Source organism: Procambarus clarkii, chromosome 37 (genome assembly GCF_040958095.1).
Source record: "Procambarus clarkii isolate CNS0578487 chromosome 37, FALCON_Pclarkii_2.0, whole genome shotgun sequence".
Classification (NCBI taxonomy): Eukaryota; Metazoa; Arthropoda; class Malacostraca; order Decapoda; family Cambaridae; genus Procambarus; species Procambarus clarkii.
This window is the reverse complement of record NC_091186.1, coordinates 2,920,147-2,947,374: the sequence shown is the minus strand read 5'-3', so window position 1 is coordinate 2,947,374 and position 27,228 is coordinate 2,920,147. Positions and strand designations below refer to the sequence as shown.

The 27,228-nt window shown below is 43.1% G+C and overlaps 1 protein-coding gene across 1 annotated transcript in view; it reads left to right on the top strand.

Moving 5' to 3' along the window:
• The first annotated feature begins 11,023 nt into the window (after positions 1-11,023).
• LOC138371993 (uncharacterized protein DKFZp434B061-like) overlaps positions 11,024-27,228 on the top strand; it is a 43,767-nt gene continuing 27,562 nt past the window's right edge. Inside the window, exons 1-3 of the mRNA XM_069337021.1 lie at positions 11,024-11,121; positions 25,856-26,040; positions 26,262-26,368. Coding sequence (XP_069193122.1) covers positions 11,024-11,121; positions 25,856-26,040; positions 26,262-26,368 — 390 coding nt within the window. The remainder of the gene's footprint in view (positions 11,122-25,855; positions 26,041-26,261; positions 26,369-27,228) is intronic.

The window sequence follows — 27,228 nt, the reverse complement described above, 5'->3', positions numbered from 1 at the left end:
TTGTACATACCAGTTGCGTGGCTCCTGGGAGTATGGGTTCGAGTCACTTCTGGGGTGTGAGTTTTCAGTTGCATATTGTCCTGGGGACCATTCAGGCTTGTTCGCATATATATATATATATATATATATATATATATATATATATATTTATATTTATTTATATAAATATATATATTTATATAAATATATATATAGAGTCCTTATATGAAATAGATATTAATTTACTTACATCTCAGTCTAGACGGGGAGGAGAATGGTCGGTTTCGTCACTATTTCAATAATATGTGGTGGGGGGAGGTGTAGCGTCCTTTTATTGACTCAGAACAGTGGGGGGCGACGTTGCCACATACAACACCTCTCAGTCCTTTTTTGTAAGAGAAGGGTTAGGCCTGCTGTAGAAAACCTTTTTTTCTCTCTTCTGGAGGTCATCACTAGAGGACTTCTACTTCAAAAAAACACCAGGAGTACTGGCTATGACCTGAGGGAGTAGCATTCCGTGGTGGGTGAATACACACACACACACACACACACACACTCACACACTCATTCTCACTCTCATATATATATATATATATATATATATATATATATATATATATATATATATATATATATATATAGTGACGGTAAACCGTTGGTGTTCGGCTGTTTCAAAAGCTGGGGGCAGGGCCTCGTCACATAACAAAAAAGAAAAGAAGATCGTTTGCCCTTTTGTCTGTGGTATGGTAATGAGAAGACACACAAAACACAAAGTATAAACAATGAAATTTTAATTACTCTAGAAAACAAGATATGAATAAAGACAATCTCTTGGCTTACGTAAAATTCAAAACAAGTCAAACAAAACAACATGAATAATTAATGGCAGTAAAATTTTACTCTAAGACAATAAAGTGCAGGTAATAGTGATAGTAATATAAATCAGATGCTGAGATGCTGAGTGGTAGTCGTCTTACAGTTGTGATGTTAGTGTACTTATGACTTGCAACGGGCGAGTGGCAGAGGGTCCTCTTAGAATGATGAGCAACCATGGCATAAGACCTTACCGTTCATGAACACAATAAAGTAATCGTCACAACGTCAAGAAAATGACAGGTTGGATAACAAGAACCTTTCACACTAGAGATGCTATACCAATGATGAAACCCTTCAAAACGCTCGCCCTATCCAGAGCGGAGGCTGTACTAAGGGAGGTGGCTTCAAGCTGCCACCTCCCTTAGTACACGACAGCCAGAACTTAGTCTACTATAGAGAGATGTCAACTCCAAGGAGCACAGGGATATTCTGAGGAGTACAGTGTGCTGCTGGCCCAGACGTCGACTCAGGTAGTGGCGTGAGTGCAGGTGCGGCGACACACCAGCCAATCAGGAACAGGCAGGCGGAGAATGAGTAGTTTGCTGGTTTGACGGCGGGCGGGAGCCGGTGTGTCTGGTGGTGCAAGGTACGCTTTGCTTCCTGGGCAAAACGTTTGGCGATACTGGTGGACGTATCTTCAATATAGTATCTTGTACTTGAATGACGTAAATGCTGTAGGGAAGAGCAGGCTCAATCTCTCTTGGAAGAGATTGTCGTCACAACTCTCCCCCAAAGCCTGCGGTTCTGGAAGAAGTTACGTCTTCATGTGGTAGAGTGATAGTTGGAGTTGCTTCTACTTCATAAACTTTGGAGAGGGCGTCGGCTATGATGTTGTCAGAACCCTTGATATAGCGGGTCTCCAGGTTGAAATCTTGCAGATATAAAGCCCATCGTAGAAGACGTTGGTTATTGAATTGGGCTTGATGTAAGAAGCGGAGAGGATTGTGGTCTGAGAAGATGGTGGTAGACCTGGCACCTTGTAGGTATGGAGCAAAGTGCTGGAGATTCAGGACGATGGAGAGTAGCTCCTTCTCGATAGTGCTGTAGTTCCTCTGGTGGGGTTTCAACTTGTAGCTGTAGTAGCTGACAGGTAGAACCTCCTCGCCTCGTTGCTACATCAGGACACCCCTGATGCTGGTACCACTGGCGTCGTCATGAAGGATGAAAGGCTTGGTGATATCTGGCGAGGTGAGAATAGGATTAGAACAGAGCAGGAATTTGAGTTGTTCGAAAGCAACGGTTTGCTGAATGGTCCAATTATACTGTTGCTTGGGACTGGTTAAAGTGATCAATGGGGTCGCTACCGTACTAAAATTCTTCACAAACCTACGGTAGTAGGAGGCAAGACCAAGGAAGCGCAGGAGCTGCTTCCTGGTGGTAGGCTGTGGATAATGCTGGATGGCTTGAGTGTGTGTGTCTAACGGAGCTAGGCTGCCACTCCCAATTACATAACCCAGATAACGCACTTTACCTTTGGCGAAAGTGGACTTGCCCAGGTTGATGGTGAGGCCGGCTGTCAGGAGCTTGGCGAACAGTCGTCGCAGCTGGAGCAGATGTTCGCTCCAGGTGTTGGATGCTACAACGATATCATCCAAATAGGCGTAGGTGCTATCTAAGCCCTGGATGACGCGGTTGACAGCTCTCTGAAAGGTGGCCGGGGCATTACATAGTCCAAAAGGAAGGCGTTCATACCTGAAAAGTCCAAAGGAAGTGATAAAGGCAGATATTTCTTTGGCTCGCTCTGTTAAACACACTTGGTAATATCCCTTAAGCAAGTCCACTTGGGACAAGTACTGGGCATTACCAATGGCGTCAAGAATGTCATCTATCCGTGGCAAGGGGTATGCATCCTTGACAGTCACATTATTTAATTTACGGTAGTCAGTGCACAGTCTCACCTTACCTTGGGGTTTTGGCACCAAGATACAGGGTGAGGCCCAGGGGGACTCACAAGGTGTAGCCAGTCCATGATCCAAGAGGTACTGTACCTCAGCACGCATGACTTCCTTCTTGCTAGGGCTGATTCGGTAGAAGGGTTGACGAATCGGCCGGGTGTCGGGGAGCAGTTGGATGTCGTGCTGGGTAACATTACACTCTTGTGGATCATCTCGGAACAAATCCTGATGTTCTTTGAAGATCTTGATGAGAGGTGCACTATGATTGACCTGAAAATAATTATGAAGATCAGTTAGGATTTCCGAATTGGAAAGCGCTGACTCCGTGTCAGTGCTTTCGGGAGGTGAAGCAGGGAAGGTCTCACCGTGGATGTATGGCTCTTTAAAGGAAGAATATGTTATCATTACAGTGGGAGGAGTACCGTTATATAGCTTCAGGAGGTTGACGTGGCACAACTGGGTCTTCCGCCGCCTATCTCGAGTCTCTAGAACATAGTTATGGTTGTTTCTGCACTCCTTGATGCGGTAGGGTCCTGAAAACCTGTTTTGCAAAGGAGAACCTGGGATAGGGAAATAGGCAAGCACGAAGAGTCCCGGTTTAAATTTCCTTACTTTGCTGGTCTGGTCGTAATGAATCTTCATCCTCTCCTGTGCTTTCAATAGATTATCTTTGGCAAAATTATGTACCCTCTCTAGAATGTGTTGTAGGTTTTGAAGAAACTGGGGCACATTCTGATGCTCACTGAAGGTGGCATCACGTAGAGAGTCTTTGAAAGCTTTGAGAGGAGTACGGCACTTACGTCCGTAGAGCATCTCATAAGGAGATACTCCTAGAGACTCATTGGGAAGACTTCTATAGATGTTCATTATCAAATCAATTTGCTTATCCCAATCCTTAGAGGTTTCATTACAAAACTTCTTCAGGAGTGCTTTAATAGTAGTCTGATGACTACGCTCAAGAGAACCCTGTGAAGCAGGATGATAGGGGCTGGACAATACCTGTGTGATGTTGAACTCTTCCAGTGTCCTCTTGAAGAGATCACTGGTGAAGTTGGTGCCACAGTCGCATGAAAAACCTCCCTTGGAACTCCATACTGGGTGAAGATCTTCAATAAGTGTTTCACAACCGTAATGTTCTTTACTGGAACTGCTATGGGGAATCTGGTGGTAGGACACAGGATGGTTAGGATATAGGCGTTACCAGAACTGGTCCGAGGTAAAGGACCAACACAGTCTATAATAAGTCTGTAGAAAGGTTCCGCAGGCACCTGTATGGGAGTCAGTGGTGCTCTGGGGATAGAGATGTTCGGTTTACCTGCCATCTGACATGTATGACACTCTTTGACGTACTGTGTGACGCTATTTACCATACCTGGCCAGTAGTAGTCTTGACGGATTCCATGGTAGGTCTTGTTAAATCCGTAGTGTGAGAGTGCTCCGTGGGCCAGGTGTAGAATAGTGGGCCGCAGGCTGGCAGGAATCACTAGTTGTTCGACGTTGGCCCAATCGTCCTCCTCCTTCAGTTTACTGGGTCTATATCTGCGGTAGAGCAACTCGTTCTCTAGGAAGAACCCAGGAATACTGTCAGGTTGAGTCTCAGCCTGGAAAAATAATGGTGTCAAGGTAAGATCTTCCCTCTGTAACTTACGGAACTCCAACTTGGTCAGATTCGGGAGTAGTTTCTGAGGGTCTTGAGGGACAGCGGTAGCAGTAGAGTCAGCTGGCTGTGGTCGTGCGGCTTGTGCACGGGTGGTCACTAAAACCGGAGGAGAAACTTCATCACTCTCTTGAATCTTTGCTGGAACATACTCAAAGATGGGATTATCCATTACAGAGGTACACACCTGGGGTTTGTCCATGACGATCAGGTTGGTCGGTTGCAGGTCTTCTGCCAAGTCGTTGCCCAGGAGAAGTTGCACTCCAGACATGGGAAAAGGTTTTTCCCTGATAGCGACTTGGACTTCTCCGGTCATGAAGGGACAATCCAGGTGGACTCTGGCGAGAGGATAAGGAGTGGTAGCAGTGAGGTCAGTGATGAAGACGGTTTCTCCGGTGTAGGCGATATTGGGCACAGCTGATTTCAAAATAATTGATTGTAGAGCCGCTGTGTCCCTCAAGATCTTCAGTTTGAAACGTTCCTCCGGATTTGAGCCATTGGTAGAGACAGTTCCAGTATACAGGTGTTTACTGAAAAGAGAAAGATCATTAACATGAACACCAACATTCATCACAGGCTTACCGGACTTAGGAGGAGACTGTTTGGGTTTAGTTGATTCAGTATTACCTTTGTATTGAGACTTACCACATTTATCTATGGTATGTCCATAGAGTCTACAATACTTACAGCACAATTGCGAGCCAGCTTGATCGGTACTCACTTTCTCGTAACTGTACCAAGACTTCTTACTGGAGGATGGTTCTGGTGTCAGCCGGTGGATGAGGCTGTAAGTGTCAGCCGACTTAGTACACTTTAGGTAGTCGGTTTCTTCTTTATCTGCTAAATATAAACGGACAGGAGGCGGCACACGCCTCAAGAATTCTTCAACTAGCATCAGGTTGACGAGTTCTGCAAAGGTAGAGACATGTGCTGCTTCCAGCCATTTCATAAAATATCTCCTTTTGGTATTAGCAAATTCGAGAAAGGTGGTGGTACTTGCCTTCAGGTGGTCACGGAATTTTCTTCGATAGCTTTCGGTGGAGAGAAGGTAGGCGTCCAACACTGCTTGTTTCAGAGTCTGGTAGTCATTCTCAGACGCCAAAGTACTGAGTGTAACTGCAGCTCTACCTGTGAGATGTACTCTGAGAAGGGTTGCCCATTGGTCGGCAGGCCAACTAAGTTGATTAGCAAGGGTCTCAAAGGTGGTGAAAAATACATCAACTTCTGTCTCTACGAATGGTGGCATTAATTTACTTGCATGTGAGATATTGAAACTGACAGGAAGACTGGCGGTAGCTTGCTGGCGTTGAGCGAGGTGTGTAGTTTCCAACGCGAATTCTTGTTGACATTCCATAGCCAGAACTGCTTGTTGTTTGTCATGCTCGCGTTGCATCTCCAGGTGGCGTTGTTTTGTTTCAAGCTGTATTCGCTCACTTTCACGGAGTATTGCAAGCTCACGTTCCTTGAGGGCGATTTCACGTTCCTGTTCTTCCTTTCGTATGGCAGCTGCTTCCCTTTGCTGCTCTCGTTCGATCTTGGCAATTTCTAGTTTGAGTTTCATCGTTGCCAAATCAGGTTTATCTGCAATAAAGTAAGTTTCGTGAGTTTCAGAGTCTATCTTACCTTCCACTAAGAGATGATCCAGTAACAGGTTATGTAGTTCATTTTTGTTGGCTTGGTAGGGAACTTCTAGTTGATACTCATGTGCAAGAGTTTGTAATTCAGTCCTCTTGGCACGACTTAAGGTCCCTATTTCACCTGCTGGATCTGCACGGAAAGCTTGGAGACGAAACATGTTGAAATTAGCAAATAAATGCACAACGAATATACTGTTGTGATATGGTAAATGTCAGAAACAGGACAACGTGGCTACTGGTACCTATCCTGTGGAATCGTTAACAATTAATGTTAATTTCAAGACGATAAATGATTAATAAATCAAGGTCGCAGGAAATCTTGTACCCGGTACTCAATGTAAGAGGATAAGGGCAAGAAAATCCTACTAAATAAGCAAAACTGAGTTTCTAAAACAAATGAAACAGTTAATTGCCTCAAAAGTGAATTAGGTAGTCCAAGAATGTAGGCATACCTTGCCGAGTCTCTATAGGACATAAGCAAGTTTTTCCCACTGAAATTAAATATGATACTTACAGAATTAGCGAACTTTTGTGCTCTGAAAAAGAAGGCTAATTCCCTACCAATGTAAATATCTTCATCTCTGACTGACGTGAAGGGGTGCGAGGTGTCAACTGGTGACGAGAACTGCTGCTGAGGTCCCAACTCAGCAACTAAAGTTCGTGCGAGAGGAACTATGGCCCTCTTTATCCTCCTACCGTCGGATTGCAGAAGATTAGGTGCTCTTGACCCGGGGACAGACCACAGTACCAGGGTACCAATATGATGATCTGTCGAAAATATGAGAAATATCCTAGGGACAAAAGATGGTAAACACGAGTAATAACACGGAGGGAGAGATGACCAGTTAAGAGAATGACTGAGGCCTACAGTCACCACGTAATCCAAAGTTGTCTCACCTTCACCATATGCTACTCTCGGAATGCACAATACACACAGCACCATATGAAAATAAACTTGAATATTGAAAATAGTGAAAAGCTACTTTACCAAAGCCAAGTACGCTTACCACAAATTTACGATCTGGTACCAGTACCTGAGTGAAGCTCCGTGGACAGGCCCCCATGAAATGTGACGGTAAAGCGTTGGTGTTCGGCTGTTTCAATAGCTGGGGGCAGGGCCTCGTCACATTACAGAAAAAAAGAAGATCGTTTGCCCTTTTGTCTGTGGTAAGGTAATGGGAAGACACACAAAACACAAAGTATAAACAATGAAATTTTAATTACTCTAGAAAACAAGATATGAATAAAGACAATCTCTTGGCTTACATAAAATTCAAAACAAGTCAACAAAAAAAACAACATGAATAATTAATGGCAGTAAAATTTTACTCTAAGACAATAAAGTTCAGGTAATAGTGATAGTAATATAAATCAGATGCTGAGAATACTGGCTTCAAGCTGCCACCTCCCTTAGTACACGACAGCCAGAGCTTAGTCTACTCTAGAGAGATGTCAACTCCAAGGAGCACAGGGATATTCTGAGGAGTACAGCGTGCTGCTGGCCCAGACGTCGACTCAGGTAGTGGCGTGAGTGCAGGTGCGGAGACACACCAGCCAATCAGGAACAGGCAGGCGGAGAATGAGTAGTTTGCTGGTTTGACGGCGGACGGGAGCCGGTGTGTCTGGTGGTGCAAGGTACGCTTTGCTTCCTGGGCAAAACGTTTGGCGATACTGGTGGACGTATCTTCAATATAGTGTCTTGTACTTGAATGACGTAAATGTTGTAGGGAAGAGCAGGCTCAATCTCTCTTGAAAGAGATTATCGTCACAAAATATATATATATATATATATATATATATATATATATATATATATATATATATATATATATATATATATATATATATATATATATATATATATATATATATATATGTGACCACCCATAGGTAATTGAACCATTTATGGGGAAAATATGGACGAGTGTACTTCTGTCACAGACGAGCAACTTAATATTTTCCTCCACCCAGCAAGAATATTTGTAGCTGGATTCAGCAATTCTGGGAAAACAACTCTAGTGGGAAATTTATGTGTTAAATACCAAGGAAAATTCTCAAAAATTTTAGTGTCACCTGCAAATAATGCAGAACATCGTCTTTCAAACATCCCCTTTCTGCGAAACAAGGTTACTCTCTCCCAGGACCTGATTAACCCATTAGAGTATAAAGATCCTTTTTCAAATGAGTCAGTTTTGTATATAATTGACGACTTATACCTGGAAGACATACAGAGTCCAATTATAGCCAATATCTTCACACGAGGGATACACGGTAATATTTCCGTAATTCTAATTAGTCAAAATTTGTTTCCCCGGGGGAAATATGCCAAGACAATAACTCTGAATTGTAGCCATTATATATTAATGAAGCAGAGAGACATAACCCAACTTGAAATTTTAAGTGGACAGTTATATGGGCGAAAAACTACTAGTAGTTTCATTGAAATATACTGTCGGGCAATATCCCAGAACAAGTATGGTTACTTATTGGTCGATCTGACGGTTCCTGAGGCATTACAACTACGAACGAGCATCGCCAATAAAGACCGGTGTGAAATTGTTTATCAAATGTAATAAAAAAATGTCTCTAACGACACAGAAACGTGCAATTCTCACCAACATCTATAATGACATTTCTAGCCTGGGTGGCTTCGCAGGATCAATTCAAAAATTGTATAAGGCTGCCAGACTTAAAGACCCCAACATTAGTGTTGCAGATGTGAAGGAATTTCTTCGTGGAGAGAGATCTTACACCTTACATGAGGAAATTTAGTTAGGTTCCCCCGACGGAAAATATTGGCCCCTAAGCCTCGTACCATAATTGCCTGTGACCTAGGGGACTTTTGTAGTTTACAAAAATACAATAATGGTGTTAAATATATTTTAATTTGTGTCGATGTTTATTCCCGCCTAATGCAGACTCAAACTTTAAAAACAAAAAATTCGAGTGATGTGTTAGTCGCTCTGAAGAAGATATTAGAGGAAACACCTCAGTTTCTTGGTGTAAGGCGGATATTCACCGACCGAGGTAGAGAATTTTACAACAAGTCAGTTCAAAATTATTTTAATAAGAAAAACATTAAATTATATAGTGTATTTTCGGAAATGAAATCTAGCATAGTGGAGCGTGCCATCAGAACTTTAAAACATAAACTGTATCATTATATGACCCAGGCTAATTCATTAAAATACATCCACATCCTTCCTAAAGTCGTGGACGTGTACAACCACACATTCCACAGGATACTAAAAAATACTCCTCATGCCATTCATAAGTTGCATAATATTGAAGATATACGAAGACAGTTTAAGGTCATGTTTTTAAACAATGACTCCTCCATAACTGCCATCAGTCCATGCCTGCACCTTGGGCAGCATGTGCGATTGGCAAAGCGCAGGAATATATTTCACAAAGGCTTTTGGCACCAAAATACAGAAGAAATATTTCTAGTGTCACATATTGACAGAACACATCCAATCCCGACATATAAAATCAAAGATTTAAACAACGAGCCGGTCAGTGGCATGTTTTATGAGGAAGAATTGATCCCAACATCCCTTCCAGACTATTTTCCTGTAACAGTATTACAGTCTAGGAAAACATCGAAAGGACACAGAGAATATTTCGTCAAGTGGAGAGGGTAACCAGATTCTGCCAATAGCTGGATTAAAGCTCAAGACATTGTCAAATTTAACAAAAAATGACAGTTCAACAGGACTCTCTCGTAGAGAAACATCATCAATTGTTATTTTTATTAAACAATTTATCACCCAAGAAGCGGAATAAACTAATCAAGGCTTTAAAACGACAGGAAATTGAATCAATTTGTGAAATTTTTGCCAATTTTCTGAAACGAAACATCCCAGTTCAACCTCAGATAATTAATGGGCTACAGAGATATCAGAATGACATTCGTTCTGTAGCACGTAAGAAAACTCCTTTGTACAAAAAGAAGCACATCCAGACGTGGTGGGGCGATATTGGCGGCTCTGCTACCTTTGGCTGTATCGTTAATTTCCTCCCTAATAAGGTAATTACATAAATAAGTAACGAGAGAAAAAAATGGTGAAAGAATATTGCCTGGTACCACGATTCATAGCCGAAAAATATTTGTTTAATAAAAACAAGAACTCACCATCAAACTCTTAATGCGGTGGGTCTGCCCTCCCCCAGCGGTGATGGTAGTGAAAGTATGTCCTTCTCTTTAAAAAACGAAACCAATTCACGTAATAATGTTGGTGGTACCTGTAACCTACCCACCTGTGACTCTGGTAGGGGTGATGGGGGAGTGGGGGAAGAGGACACTCCATCCTCTCACCTGACAACAATGGCCTGTGGGTGGTGTTACCGCAGTAGTCCCTCCAGACGGGCGGGGCTGGTCACACATCCATTAAATGCCATTGGGGCCCCCGCCGACGGTCGGGCGCCGCCGCTCTTTAAAAAAAAAAAAACACGGGCCACCCGGCGCGACCATCGCCTTTTAAAAAAAAAAAAATTAAATAAAAAAAAGGGAACATTCCATCCTTCCACCCGAAATGCGGGTCATTGTTGCTGGGCACACTCCTCATAAAGCCACCATCACCCACCAAAATCCAAGTCTTTGACAACTTAATAAATGTGAATTTTAAAATTGAGGAAATTCCACATGTCAAAGCATTATTGAACATGTTTGGGCAAAACAGCCAACAGGTGATATGGGATAGTGGCGGAAATTTATTAAAGCCTGTACAAAATTTAAATATTTTAGATATAATTAAAACTCTAGCCTTTACTAAGGGACAATTTAGGGCAACTGACAAGGAGGATGTAACGGTTTTACTGAGGATGGCTGACATAGACCCAACCCTCATACATAATTATCGCGCCAGATCACAGTTAAAAGGGGGGAGGGGCATCCTTAGGAGACCCCATTGGGAGCCGTATTGAAGACCTATATGAAGGTCATCTTAAAGACCACCATATTCAGTTGCATATCCACCATGGAGCAAGCTTCTAGACCCACTCCACCTCCAGCTACACCTGCAGAAGACAAATCTCCCTTATTAAAGAAATTGGTTGCTACTCAGCGGTACTACAAGTATGTCGAACACAAATGTAGATTGATATATGCATTGTGGGATTGTTATGACCGTCTTGTGTTGAGTGCCCCTCCAGAACGGGTTTTTAAGTCATTTGGAGAAACGGTGAAACGCTATGAAGAATATTCATCCCAGGAAATCCAGACGGAGATATGGCAAATGGAAAAATTAACCTTCCAACATCGAGACCAGATGTTGAGACCCAGCCTTCGAGACTGGGCGGAGTGTGTATGGGCTTTTAAGGTGAGGAAGGCGGCCTCTACCCCACACCTCTACATTCCTCTCCCTCCATGTGGGGACACAGGTGTATTTAAAGGTCCCCACCGTCGCTCCTGGTTACTATAGTTGTCGTCGACACGCTCCTCACAGCCGCCCTTCGCCATGTCTTTATCATCCATTAAGTCAATAGACGATGACATCACCGACACCCACGCCTTTGGGGTCGGTGATGTTATCGTCTACGACTTACCGGCCGCCGTTGTGCGTCCCTATGGGCTGGCGAGCGTGTTATGGAAAACATACAATTATGCCCGTGTGGAACGTGAATGTCTGACTAATGTCAACAGGGTCACAATACGTTATCGGTCTACCCCAGGGAACATTGAAGTGAAGATAGCCCCCTACCCCTCCGACGGTCAAGACATTGTCGAAGAGCCAGTGTTGTTCTTCCGCCCCACCATAGTGGCGCTAATTTCTGCTTTCGGTGCAGGAGTACCCTTCGAGTCCAACCCTATAGGTCAGGAGCAAGTGCAGTCCTCCGCCGACATCCACTACATCACCAATGTCACCCTGGATACTGCCAAAAACCGCTTGTTTTGGCTCAAATGTGCCTTAACAAAGGTGGGCAATCTAATGGTGAGAACCCCACCATGTTTCGGTTGGTGGTGCCCCATGGACTAGGGGCTTCCCGTGGTGGCATGGACAACTGGCACAAGGACGTCGGACCCATCCTGATCTCTCTTCATCACGAGTTGAGCAAGCATAACAAGGAGTTGGTAATCCTCAAACGTCCCACTACTGTTACCCCATCATTGGTACCCCTCCCGATTGATGATCCCAGAGGAGAGGGTGATAGTAAAACTATCACCCTAGACGCAGTGGTGGGGGAGGATGCCACCACCCCAGGAAGCTCTTCTCGTTCTACACCACCAGCACCACCAGCTACCCCCAGGAAGAAGAGACATCTACAAGAGTACTCATCCAGCTCCACCTCCACCACCGCTCCACCTCCACCCACAACATCTACCACAGCCAAACGACGGATCGAAACCACTATCGACTTCGACCCCCACACAAATCATCGTATTGACACCATCCTCAATGGAGAGTCAGGAAATATTCCTGTTATCCTCCCCCACCGAAAAAACAACGAAAGCTGTAACCGCCAGATACAACGATTGAGGAATTCACAGAGCAGATGCACAAAATAAAGAACATACTTGACAACCTAGCAAACCCAGCTCCAGATATTATCTTTCTTGGAGATTTCAATTTACCGAGTCTAAGATGGAGAACGGCAAACACAAATATCATAGCAGGGAATGACCCGGGAAATAACCAACCACAGGTCAGAGAACTTTTGAGATTCTGTGACAAATTCTCGCTCAATCAACAGATTACAGAACCAACTAGGAACGAAAACACACTAGACTTGTTATTCACAAACAATGATGAATTAATCAGGGATATCACAATCTCAGATACTTCATACTCAGACCTTAAGCTCATTGAAGTGCGAACTAGCATAAATAACGGTAGTAGGTCTAAGAGACCCAACAAGCGAGAAGGAATATTCAATCAATTCAATTTCAACAATAAGAGGATTGACTGGGAAAAAATAAATGTAGACCTTGCCACCATTCAATGGGAGACGGTCTTAAGCGACAAAACTCCCACACAGGGAATAGCTCAACTGACAGCTGAAGCTTACAAGGTCTGCTTGAAGCACGTACCTGTGAGGAGGGGCAGAAAGAGGACCACTCTAGAAAGAGAACGGAGACGACTGTACAGGAGAAGGAAAAAAATAACGGAAATGCTTCGGCAGACACAACTATCACAAGCAAGGAAAACAAGCCTAAGCAGGGAGATTGAGGAAACAGAACAAACGTTGAAGCGATCATATGAGTCTGAGGAAATGGAATTGGAACAGAAAGCTATACAAGAGATAAGGAAAAATCCGAAATATTTTTCACATACGCAAAATCAAAATCCAAAACCTCGACCAGTATTGGACCGTTAATTACAAATGAAGGTACGTACACAGAGGACAACAAAGAGATTAGTGAAATTCTAAGAAGCCAGTATGAGGCTATGTTTAGCACACCAATAAACAACATGAAAGTTGATGACCCAGACAGCTTCTTTATGAATGACATTCAAGCTGCAGATAATATAACGGATATTACCACAAACTCGGAAGACTTTGAAAGAGAAATTGATAATATGCCTATGCACTCAGCTCCTGGGCCTGACTCATGGAATTCAATATTCATAAAGAAATGTAAAGTACCAGTAGCGAGAGCACTCAGCGTAATATGGAGAAAGAGCCTGGATACAGGGGAGATACCAGCAGCACTTAAATCTGCAGATATAGCTCCGTTGCACAAGGGGGGGAGTAAAGCCTTGGCAAAAAATTATAGGCCAGTTGCACTAACATCACACATAATAAAAGTGTTTGAAAGAGTGATTAGGAATCAAATTTCTAGCTTTATGGAAAACAATGAATTGCACAATCCAGGACAACATGGATTTAGAGCGGGAAGATCCTGTCTGTCACAGTTACTCAACCACTATGACAAAATCACAGAAGCCCTAGAAGAAAAGCAAAATGCAGATGTTGTATACACAGACTTTGCAAAGGCGTTCGACAAATGTGACCATGGGGTGATAGCTCACAAAATGAGGTCAATGGGAATAACTGGAAAAGTAGGACGCTGGATACTCAATTTCCTGTCGAACAGAACACAAAGAGTAACAGTCAATCAGATAAAATCGAGTCCAAGCGATGTTAAAAGCTCTGTACCTCAAGGTACAGTCCTTGCACCGCTACTGTTCCTTATTCTCATATCTGATATAGACAAAAATACACGCCACAGCTTCGTGTCGTCCTTTGCAGATGACACAAAAATCAGCATGAAAATTACCTCTGCTGAAGACATTGAAAAACTACAAGCAGATGTCAACAAAGTTTTTGATTGGGCAGCAGAAAATAACATGATATAAACACTGTATACACAGAGCACTGTATAAACATCAGGGGTCCGCGGTTGTTCAACGTCCTCCCAGTGAGCATAAGAAATATTGCCGGAACAACCGTGGACATCTTCAAGAGAAAACTGGACGGTTTTCTAAGAGAAGTTCCGGATCAGCCGGGCTGTGGTGGGTACGTGGCCCTGCGGGCCGCTCCAAGCAACAGCCTGGTGGACCAAACTCTCACAAGTCGAGCCTGGCCTCGGGCCGGGCTTGGGGAGTAGAAGAACTCCCAGAAACCCCTCAACCAGGTATCAACCAGGTAACCATCCCCCAGAAAAGAAGAGGTGGCAGCACCACCACCGACAGTAACAGCAGCAGCGACGAACGCAGCAGCAGTACCACCATCTACAGCAGCTCCAGTGGTGGTGACAGCGGTGGTAGCAGCAGCACCGCCAACAACGGTGGCAGTGGTGTCAACGATACCAACAGCTCCAGCAGCGGCGGCAGCGACAGCAGCGGCGACAGCAGCAGCAACAGCTGCTGTTCTTTATATGTAATTTGTTATGGGGAATAATCCCCCTGTTGTAGTTCTTTTAAAAAGTAATATTTCCTTTGTAGATTAATAAAATAAAATATAAGTAATGATGTTTTATTTCCCCCAATCAGTACATAAGTGAACAATGGCCGAGGAACATTACATTTACCTTACTAGTCTCGACCAAGAAGATATATACAACAACACAAGTTCAGCATTTACAAACACCATCCCCACACTACATTTAAACCCTTCCATTAAACATGAAGTGGCCTTTGTCAACATACTCCTACCTAGGCGAATTAACGCCATCATCAAGGATGAGGGGGAGTCTGGCATAGACGTCTATGCTACTTTTAAACGAGGAACTCGTTCTAAAAGCCCAGAACATCTAATTTATACCTTCCTCCCCAAAACCAACATATTATCCAGAAACATCACATTCATCACGGGTGAGCTTAGCCGGCAAATAATCACCGACATGAAACTAAGTTTCAGGAGTGATTTCAAAATATACTTCTCAGAAAGAGAACCAATCTGTTTGAACCAAAACAGCTTGTTTTTATACAATTCTCTCTCTGGGTAAATTGCTACATAAACACACACCTACCTTGAGGTTACCTTGAGGTGCTTCCGGGGCTTGGCGTCCCCGCGGCCCGGTCGTCGACCAGGCCTCCCGGTTGCTGGACTGATCAACCAGGCTGTTGGACGCGGCTGCTCGCAGCCTGACGTATGAGTCACAGCCTGGTTGATCAGGTATCCTTTGGAGGTGCTTATCCAGTTCTCTCATGAACACTGTGAGGGGATTGCCAGTTATGCCCCTTATGTGTAGCGGAAGCGTGTTGAACAGTCTCGGGCCTCTGATGTTGATAGAGTTCTCTCTCAGAGTACCTGTTGCACCTCTGCTTTTCAACGGGGGAATTCTGCACATCCTGCTATGTCTTCTGGTCACACTGCCCAAAATGTTGCACACTGGAGATGAAGGCGAAGAGAACTATCAGGGGAAAGCGCCAAGTCATTACGACTATATAGTACTAGGAAGGGGTCAGGATAAGGATTAGGGATGAGACGGAGGGAAGGAATGGTGTCCAACCACTTGGACGAAGCGAGACCGTCAGTCTACCGTCCAGCCCAAGTGGTTGGGCATATACTAGAGATGAAGTTCGTCACAGTCACCAACAACTTAATTGGTCCATCCCAGACCACTAATATATTATCATTTGTTAATGTCAAGTCAGTCAATTATCACATTAAATTTTCAGGACCTTAAGTCAAAGAATAATAAAGCAACAATTATAATTATAGGCTAAAGTACTTTATTTAAAACAAACATGTTTACAATAATAATAATAATAATAATAATTCAGGGGCAGGCAGCCAGTTCTCAACACTCTGTGGTTTGAGAACCATTTTCGTCCTCATAATTTGAGAACGGATCGAACATAAGTAAATCTTGGTTAATGGTGCCTGGCTATTGGTTACGCTCTGATTCTTCGCCTTCATCGAGCTCTTGATGTTTATTGATCAATGTCTCCAAGTCCTTTAGGCGGCGCTGGTTCTCCATTCTCTCCTTTTTCTTCTTTTATTTTTAAATTTTTTTATCATTTTGTTGTTTAAGGAAATGTTGAAGTCTTTCATGTAATGTTATTTTTACCTCCGTTTTCTGGGTTGATTGTGATCGATATGACGACATTTTAGATCGAACTCGGGACAGTTTCTCTGCCATTGAGTAACCTTCAGGGACTGTAGTCGCTCCCTTTCGAACCTTTTTTCCTTGAGACAAACTCACTTCTCGCCGCAGTCTCTTGCCTCCTGCATACGTAGACACGCCCTCCTCCTCCTCCAGAACTCGCTTCTGACGCTCCTGAACCCCTGATGCCATGTTTCTTGTCTCGACCAGGGTGGAAGGCTCTTGGGACTCCTATAAGCAGGAATACTGACAGCTAAGGAGGCACACACACACAGGTCTGAAGAATATCACAGATGGTGAAAACTTAGTGAAGATGAAAATGATTCACGGGTGGGCCAAGCGGACGGACTGGGGACCATTGGGAGTGTTTTAGTGAGCAGAGGTGAGAGAAGGTGGTGGTGTACCATCCACCATGTTTAGTGAGCAGAGGTGAGAGAAGGTGGTGGTGTACCATCCACCATGTTTAGTGAGCAGAGGTGAGAGAAGGTGGTGGTGTACCATCCACCATGTTTAGTGAGCAGAGGTGAGAGAAGGTGGTGGTGTACCATCCACCATGTTTAGTGAGCAGAGGTGAGAGAAGGTGGTGGTGTACCATCCACCATGTTTTATTTATCCTAAGCTTGCAAGCAATGGATTACTCATGATCAGCATGCTAGGAGTGATGGAGTCATTATGCTAAGAATGATGAAGTCATCATTATGCTAGGAGTGATGGAGTCATCATTATGCTAGGAATGATGAAGTCATCATTATGCTAGGAGTGATGGAGTCATCATTATGCTAGGAGTGATGGAGTCATCATTATGCTAGGAGTGATGGAGTCATCATTATGCTAGGAGTGATGGAGTCATCATTATGCTAGGAGTGATGGAGTCATCATTATGCTAGGAGTGATGGAGTCATCATTATGCTAGGAGTGATGGAGTCATCATTATGCTAGGAGTGATGGAGTCATCATTATGCTAGGAATGATGGAGTCATCATTATGCTAGGAATGATGGAGTCATCATTATGCTAGGAGTGATGGAGTCATTATGCTAGGAATAATGGAGTCATTATGCTGGGAGTGATGGAGTCATTATGCTAGGAGTGATGGAGTCATTATGCTAGGAGTGATGGAGTCATTATGCTAGGAGTGATGGAGTCATTATGCTAGGAGTGATGGAGTTATTATGCTAGGAGTGATGGAGTCATTATTCTAGGAGTGATGGAGTCATTATGCTAGGAGTGATGGAGTCATTATGCTAGGAGTGATGGAGTCATTATGCTAGGAGTGATGGAGTCATTATGCTAGGAGTGATGGAGTCATTATGCTAGGAGTGATGGAGTCATTATGCTAGGAGTGATGGAGTCATTATGCTAGGAGTGATGGAGTCATTATGCTAGGAGTGATGGAGTCATTATGCTAGGAGTAATTCACCATTCACCCTGAATGGTGAAGGACAGGGAAAGAGGTGAAGGGCAGGTAAGGTGGTGAAGAGAAGGGCAGGTGGTGAAGGGTAGGGAAGGTGGTGAGAGGTAGGGCAGGTGGTGAAGGGTAGGGCAGGTGGTGAAGGGTAGGACAGGTGGTGAGGGGAAGGGAATGAGGTGAAGGGTAGTGAAGGTGGTGAAGAGTAGGGAAGGTAGTGAAGGGTACGGCAGGTGGTGAAGGGTAGAGCAGGTGGTAAGGGGAAGGGAAGGTGGTGTAGGGTAGGAAGGGTGGTAAAGGGTAGGGAAGGTGGAGAAGAGTAGGGGGAGGTGGTGAAGGGTAGGATAGGTGGTGAAAGGCAGGGAAGGTGGTGAAGGGTTGGGAAGGTTATGAAGGGTAAGGAAGCCAGTGATGGGTAGGGAAAGTGGCGAAGGGTTAGGGAAGGTGGTGAAGAGTAAGGGAAGGTGGTGAAGGGTAGGGAAGGTGGTGAAGGGTAGGGAAGATGGTAAAGGGTAAGGGAAGGTGGTGAAGGGTATGGCAGGTGGTGAAGGGTAGGGAAATTGGTGAAGGGTAGGGCAAGTGGTAAAGTGTAGGTCAGAAGGTGAAGGGTAGGGAAGGTTGTGAAGGGTAGGGAAGCAGGTGAAGGGTAGTGAAAGTGGTCAAGGAAAGGTAAGGTAGTCAGTGGTAGGGAAGGCGGTGAAGGGTAAGGAAGCCTGTGATGGGAAGGGAAGGTGGTGAAGGGTAAGGAAGTAGAGTAGATGATGGTGAAGAGTAGGGAAGATGGTGAAAGGTAAGGAAGGTGATGATGGGTAGGGAAGGTGATGAAGGGAAGGGAAGGTTGTAAAGTGTAGGGAAAGTTGTGAAGAGTCGGGAAGGTGTTGAAGAATATGAAAGGTTGTGAAAGGTAGGGAAGGCGGTAAAGGGTAGGGAAGATGGTGAAGGGTATGGAAGATGTTGGAGGGTAGGGAAGATGTTGGAGGGTAGGGAAGATGTTGGAGGGTAGGGAAGATGGTGAAGGGTAGGGAAAGTGGTGAAGGGTATGGAAGCCAGTGATGGGTAGGGAAAGTGGCGAAGGGTAGGGAAGGTGGTGAAGGGTAGGGAAAGTGGTGAAAGGTAAGGAAGGTGGTGATGGGCAGGGAAGGTTCTGAAGCGTAAGGAAGGTGGTGAAGGGTAGGGAAGGTGGTGATGTTTAGGGAAGGCTGTGAAGGATAGGGAATGTGGTGAAGGGAAGGAAATGTGGTGAAGGGTAGGGAAGGTGGTGAAGGGTAGGTCAGGGGATGAAGGGTAGGGAAGGTGGTGAAGGGTAGGTCAAGGGGTGAAGGGTAGGGAAGGTGGTGAAGGGTAGGTAAGGTGGTGAAGGGTAGGGAAGGTGGTGAAGGGTAGGGAAGGTGGTGAAGGGTAGAGGTGGTGAAGGGTAGGGAAGGTGGTGAAGGGTAGGTCAAGGGGTGAAGGGCAGGGAAGGTGGTGAAGGGTAGGTAAGGTGGTGAAGAGTAGGGAAGGTGGTGAAGGGTAGGTCAAGGGGTGAAGGGTAGGGAAGGTGGTGAAGGGTAGGTAAGGTGGTGAAGGGTAGGGAAGGTGGTGAAGGGTAGGTTAAGGGGTGAAGGGTAGGGAAGGTGGTGAAGGGTAGGTCAAGGGGTGAAGGGTAGGGAAGGTGGTGAAGGGTAGGGAAGGTGGTGAAGGGTAGGGAAGGCGGTGTTGGGTAGTGAAGGTGGTGAAGATTAAGGGAAGGTGGTGAAGGGTAGGGAAGTTGGTGATGGATAGGGAAGGTGGTGAAGGGTAGGGAAGGTGGTGATGGGTTGGGAAGGTGGTGAAGGGTAGAGAAGGTGGTGAAGGGTAGGGAAGATGGTGTAGGGTAGGTCAAGGGGTGAAGGGTAGGGAAGGTGGTGAAGGGTAGGTCAAGGGGTGAAGGGTAGGGAAGATGGTGTAGGGTAGGTCAAGGGGTGAAGGATAGGGAAGGTGGTGTAGGGAATACCGTTGTTATGACCACACATACACCCGTATGATCATGCTGTGGCTGGTGTATGATGCTCTCAAACTGTATAGTGTTATCTTGGTCTATATGCCTAGTATCACAAATATTATTGCATCCATCTTAATCTCTTTTTTGACAATACTCTAGTATATATTACGTATTGCCATAATTTGTTTGAAATACCTATACATATTATGTATTATTACCAAATGCGTATACATTTGAGTTCATAGCAGAAGCCTAATGTCGTGTATCGTGCAACTACCATTATATGTCTATAGTAAGGAATGCTATGTATTGCTGTATAGGACATGCTATGTGTATTATGATATAGAATGTATACATTTATATATATCTAATGTATTACTAGCATGTATACTGTGATCTATCAATACTTTTATTCATGTATACTTAGGAAATCCTCCCTTATCCCCTCCCCCCTCCCCGCATGGCATACCGTCTCCAGTCAGTATATCCATGTCTAGTAGATATGAATTCTTCGTGTGATTGTTTATATATCATGATATATGAGAAAGCTGCATGAATGCGCAAGCCATAGATTACCTAAGAACTCTATCTGACCCGGCCAGGATTCGAACCCATGCCGTCCAGGATCACCCCTAAACATGCACAGTACCGTGACCACCGCGCCAATGATCGTCTAAAAAAGACGATCATTGGTGCAGTGGTCACGGTACTGTGTACGTTTAGGGGTGATCCTGGACGACATGGGTTCGCATCACGGCCGGGTCAAATAGAGTTCTTAGTGATATCATGATATATTCTCTTGTACATATGATATGTATTCTCCTGTAAGGTTGTATATTGTAATAAGCAATTAGTTTGAAGGAGGAGCGTCGGTTGACTTACCAAGTTGGAAACAATGTCTTTCCTTTTTTATATTTATTTAAGAAAATACAATATATATCATATATACATCTCGGCCTGGCCGGCCCTTGGCGAGTCACTACACTCTTCATTTCTCAGATGGGCGAACGTGTGACGCCCGGCTCTTTGAGTGGCATTTTGTGTTTATTGATTACTAGTATATACATAATTATGCTGTTATGCTTGTATTGGATCAGACTACCGAGGTACATCATTTATGCCAGGTGGTAGGTGATTTTATGTATACATATTGAGGTGGGTACCTAGGGGCCTTAAGTGATTGCTACTGTGCCTCGATATGTTATTGATTCCTCACCCACTAATTAGTAATGTGTGACACCACCATCCTGTACTTGTGTATAAATCATGCTAGGGGTTTGTGTACCACTGGACTAGGATAGAGCCTGGTGTCAGCTAGTCAGCTTCAACATCTTTATTGAAGATGTTTTGAAGATTTGTATCTCTGCATATGATTCAGCTTGCAGTCCTAAGTGAACCGAGTAAGGATACTTTCTAATACTGCACTTGCACGATAGCACGATAAAGGTAAGTGTTCAGAGTCTTGTATGTTTGGGGTCATGCTTGTATAGTATATTCTTATTTTAGTGATAATAATAGTTTTTTGTAGAAAGTGCCTTATTGATTAATTCAGAAGATGGAGAATGTATTAAAAAAGAATTTGCAGAATCCATCTGTGGAGAAAATTAAGACCTTGACTAAATCAGAGATTATTTGTATGGTAAAAACCTAGAGCTAGATGTGGCACCCAGAATGACTAAAACTAAATTATTGAAGACTATATTTTTGCATCTAGTAGATGGTAGGTTGAATGATGAAGTACCTAGTTGATACCTGGTTGATGGGGTTCTGGGAGTTCTTCTACTCCCCAAGCCCGGCCCGAGGCCAGGCTTGACTTGTGAGAGTTTGATCCACTAGGCTGTTGCTTGGAGCGGTCCGCAGGGCCACATACCCACATCAGCCCGGTTGGTCCGGCACTCCTTGGAGGAATAAATCTAGTTTCCTGTTGAAAATGTCCACGGTTGTTCCGGCAATATTTCTGATGCTCGCTGGGAGGGTGTTGAACAACCGTGGACCTCTGATGTTTATACAGTGTTCTCTGATAGTGCCTATGGCACCCCTGCTCTTCACTGGTTCTATTCTGCATTTTCTTCCATATCGTTCACTCCAGTACGTTGTTATTTTACTGTGTAGATTTGGTACTTGGCCCTCCAGTATCTTCCAGGTGTATATTATTTGATATCTCTCTCGTCTTCTTTCTAGTGAGAACATTTGGAGGGCTTTGAGACGATCCCAATAATTTAGGTGCTTTATCGCGTCTATGCGTGCCGTATATGTTCTCTGTATTCCCTCTATTTCAGTAATCTCTCCTGCTCTGAAGGGGGAAGTGAGTACTGAGCAGTACTCAAGACGGGACAACACAAGTGACATGAAGAGTACAACCATTGTGATGGGATCCCTGGATTTGAAAGTTCTCGTAATCCATCCTATCATTTTTCTGGCTGTCGCAATATTTGCTTGGTTATGCTCCTTAAACGTTAGGTCGACAGACATTATTATTCCCAAATCCTTTACATGCTGTTTTCCTACTATGGGTACATTTGATTGTGTTTTGTACTCTGTATTATGTTTAAGGTCCTCATTTTTACCGTACCTGAGTACCTGGAATTTATCACTGTTAAACATCATGTTATTTTCTGATGCCCAGTCGAAAACTTTATTAATATCAGCTTGAAGTTTTTCAATGTCTTCAGCCGAGATAATTTTCATACTGATTTTTGTGTCATCTTCAAAGGATGATACGAAGCTGTGACTTGTATTTTTGTCTATATCTGATATGAGAATAAGGAAAAGCAGCGGTGCAAGGACTGTACCCTGAAGTACTGAGCTTTTAACTGCACTTGGACTAGATTTTATATGGTTGACAGTTACTCGCTGAGTCCTCTTTGACAGAAAACCGAGTATCCAGCGTCCTACTTTACCGGTTATTCCCATTGACTTCATTTCGTGTGCTATCACGCCATGGTCACATTTATCGAAAGCCTTTGCGAAGTCCGTGTATATCACATCAGCATTGTGTCTTTCTTCTAATGTCTCAGTGACTTTGTCGTAGTGCTCAAGTAGCTGTGAGAGGCACGATCTTCCCGCTCGAAATCCATGTTGGCCTGGGTTGTGAAGGTCATTGGTCTCCATGAAATTGGTGACCTGACTCCTAATCACTCTCTCAAATACTTTTATGATGTGCGATGTTAGTGCAACTGGTCTATGATTCTTTGCCAATGCTTTGCTCCCTCCCTTGTGTAGAGGGGCTATGTCTGCTACTTTAAGTGCATCTGGTATCTCCCCCGTGTCCAAGCTCTTCCTCCACACTATACTGAGTGCCTGTGCTACCGGCACTTTGCATTTCTTTATAAATATTGAATTCCATGAGTCTGTACCTGGGGCCGAGTGCATGGGCATGTTTTCAATTTCTCTTTCAAAATTTAGTGCGCTCGTGTTGATATCAGTTATATTTACAGGGGTTTGAATATCCCGCATAAAGAAATTGTCTGGATCTTCCACTTTCATGTTTTTTATTGGAGTGTTAAACATGTCCTCATACTGATTTTGTAGGATTTCACTAATTTCTTTGTCATCCTCCGTGTATGAACCTTCACTTGTACGAATAGGTCCAATACTGGCAGTGGTTTTTGCTTTTGATTTCGCATTTGTGAAGAAATATTTTGGATTTTTCTTTATTTCCTGAATTGCTTTCTGTTCTAACTGCCTTTCTTCAGTTTCATATGAGTGTTTCAATTTCCGCTCGAATTCTTCAATCTCCCTATTTAAATTATTCCTTCTTTGAGAGGAACTTCGTGTTTGCATAAGCAGTTCCGTTATTTTTTTCCTGCGTTTATAGTGTCGTCTGCGTTCTCTTTCTACGCTGGATCTCTTTCTGGCTTTCCTCAAGGGAACATGTTTCAGACAGACTTGATACGCTTCCGAAGTCAGTTTTTCTATTCCTTCTGTAGGACTTGTATTACTTAGAACAGTTTCCCATGGAATGTTTGTAAGTTCCCTGTTTATTATCTCCCACTCTATCCTTTTATTATTAAAATTTAATTTACTGAATAGCCCCTCTAGCTTTATCAACGTTTTAGGTCTATTTTGAGTATTGATGGTCGTTTACACTTCAATGAACTTGTGATCTGAGTATGTGGTATCTGATATCGTAATGTCTCTGATAATGTCTTCATTGTTCGTAAAGACCAGATCTTGAATATTTTCATTTCTCGTTGGCTCCGATATCTGCTGATTGAGTGAAAATTTGTCACAGAATCTAAGTAGTTCTCTAATCTGTGGTTGGTTAGGTCCTATAAGATTTCCGGGTATAATATTATTGTTTGCTATTCTCCACCTGAGACTAGGCAAGTTGAAGTCACCTAGGAAGATAAGATCAGGTATCGGGTTCTCCTAATTATCAAGGCTATTCTCTATTTTGTTTATCTGTTCTGTGAATTCCTCAGCCGTTGCATCTGGCGGTTTGTATATTAGAATAATCACTAAATTTATTTTCTCTATTTTTAATCCCAGTACCTCTACCACCTCATTTGTAACGTTTAGGAGCTCCGAGCATACAAGGTCTTCCCTAATATACAGACCCACTCCTCCATGTGACCTAATTTTCCTATCACACCTGTATAGGCTATATCCTGGAATCCAGATCTCACTGTTTAAGAATTCCCCTGCATGGGTTTCTGTGAAAGCTCCAAATACTGCATTTGACTCCGTGAGGTGGCCATTTATGAACTGTACTTTGTTGTTTGTTCTTGTTTTCAGTCCTTGTATGTTGGCAAAGATGAATGAGGTTACTCTATTAGTGATAGTTTGACTTGGAGACATTTTCGGCAAGCCCATTATGCGTGCACATAATGAGTTTGTTCTGACCAGTGCTGATTGTTGTAGGGCAGTTGCCTCTCGTAGTTGTAGTTCCCTTTCGGTGTGTAATTGTATCTGTAATTCTGGAATGCAAGTGGATCTGGCATCCAGTTCCATACACTCTCCATGCTCCTCCTTTTGAATTCTCTTTCGGTCTGGTATAAAAAATTTATAGAGTTTCCTCCAAATTCATTATCCTGCTTGCCACTCTTTATGTAGCGTTCCGTGCCTTTCACGTGAAAGTGTGGGCAGCTGAGGTCATAGCATTTTATGTCCTCCAGTGAGGTTTGGCACATGTCAGGATGGAAAAACCTACATATTGATCCAAATCGACACTCACCTTTCCTAAGCATATTTAAACATTTTCTTGGATGTTGGTAACTGCATTTTAATCCTTTCTTAGTACCAGCATATCAACGTCTGCATATGCCCTTTGCATAAAATTTGCATAAGTCTGTCCTTCTGTTCTGACTTGCTCTATCGGCAACCCGTTCTCGCAAATTTAATAGGTCAATATTGACTTAGTTGCGTGCATAGGTGACATACTAAACATAATAGTCTCCCTTGAAAAGCTTCATAGAAAACACCGACCTTACCTAACCTACTTAGTATGTTAAAATAAGCATCTTATAGCTTCGTAATTACAATTGTTACTTAACCTATTATAGGTATGGGTTAGGTAATAATTGTAATTACGAAGCAATAAGATGCTTATCTTAACATATTAAGTAGGTTAGGTAAGGTCGGTGTTTTCTATGAAGCTTTTGAAGGGAAACTTATGTTAAGTATGTCACCTATGCACATATTTAATAAGTCAATATTGACTTATTAAATTTGCGAGAACGGGTTGCTATCGGGGACCGTTGTATTGTCTGTACCTATCGAGCTGTCAGTGTGGTCTAACACTTTCTAGTTTACTGTCATCTACATCCTGGCCTACTGAGTCAGAGTTTACAACTTCCTGAGTTTCAGCCTTAGTTTCATCCCTGACTATAGCCTCCGCCCCTGGTATATTAGAATTGTTTAGTTTAATTATTTAGTATTAGAGGAATATCCTGACAAGGCTGAGAATATGGCTTAACTTAGAAAGCAGGAATTGGAACTTCATTTTAGGCAGATAGAGCTTGAGAAATTGAAGAATAAAGAGGAGACTAAGCAGAGAGAAGCTGAGTTAGAAATAGCTAGTCTTAGAGGAGAAGAAACCAAGCAGTTGTTAATTAGACAGCAGATGGCTGAGGCGCAGATAAGGCTAGAAGCTGCAGCTGCTGCTGGTAGTAAGAGTTCTAATGGTTCTTCAGGTAGTTCTTCAAGTAGTGGACTTCATTTTCCAAAACGTTTTGAATTACCCCAGTTTAATGAGAAGGACCCTGAACTATTTTCCTGCATTTCGTCAAATTATTTACTAGTTTGAAATGGCCAGAGGATTCTTGGGTGACCATTATGCAAGGTCAGTTGCTAGGGAAGGTGTAGGCAATTTTTGCCTCGCTACCTTTTAAAGATAGTTTTCACTATCCTACAGTAAAGAAGAGGATCTTGCAAGCATACGAATTAAATGCAGAAGCACTAAGACAAAAGTTTAGAGGTCTTAAACGTACACCTGATCAGACAGTTACAGATTGTGCTCGAGTAAAAGAGTCAATCTTTGACAAGTAGCTCAATAGTGTAAATACTCATGATTTATTTCCCTTAAACAGCTCATCCTAGTAGAAGAACTCGTGTCTTGTTTGCCTGAAAATTTGACCATGGTGCTAGCCACAGGAAACGTTTATACAAGGACGTTCATAACTTAGCTATGTTGGCAGATGAACATGAGACTACTAATAAGATACCGTATAGTAACTATCATATGGCACCTAAAGCATTCACTTCTAGGCAGTTGTCACCACCCTTGAGACTAAATAAGGTTCTTCTCCCCACAGTGTAAAGAAATGATAATAAATCGGCCATGCCAACAGATGTCTAGGGGTATAATTACATCACTGCATAAAATGGAGAACAATATATTTATGCTAAAGGGGACAAACATAACAATTAAATGTATAAATAATAGCCAGAAATATTTTTCAGCATGCAATATCATAGAATGAAATTAATTATTGAGACATGAGCAATATCACCAGAACATGGATTAATCAATAGTAATACTCAAATCATCTAACCAGATAATTAACATTTATATGGGCTAAAATAACAGTGACCAATGACTTAGCTTAAAACACAACTCCTCTCGACAACAGCCGCCACGCTACTGCCCAGGCTTTGGTCCGCAGGCCAAACATTGACTAAACGTCTACCAAGAAATCAACTAAACGTCCACACAAACATTGTGGAAATTCTAATAACAAAATGCAGCACTAATATTCAAAACATTGTAAAACTAAAGAGTAGTAAACACTGGTACAACATTCCATACAATAATACGGCAACCAAATATGGGAATAAATAAAGGTAAAACTATAAACACTCGATTGACAACAATGTTCCCA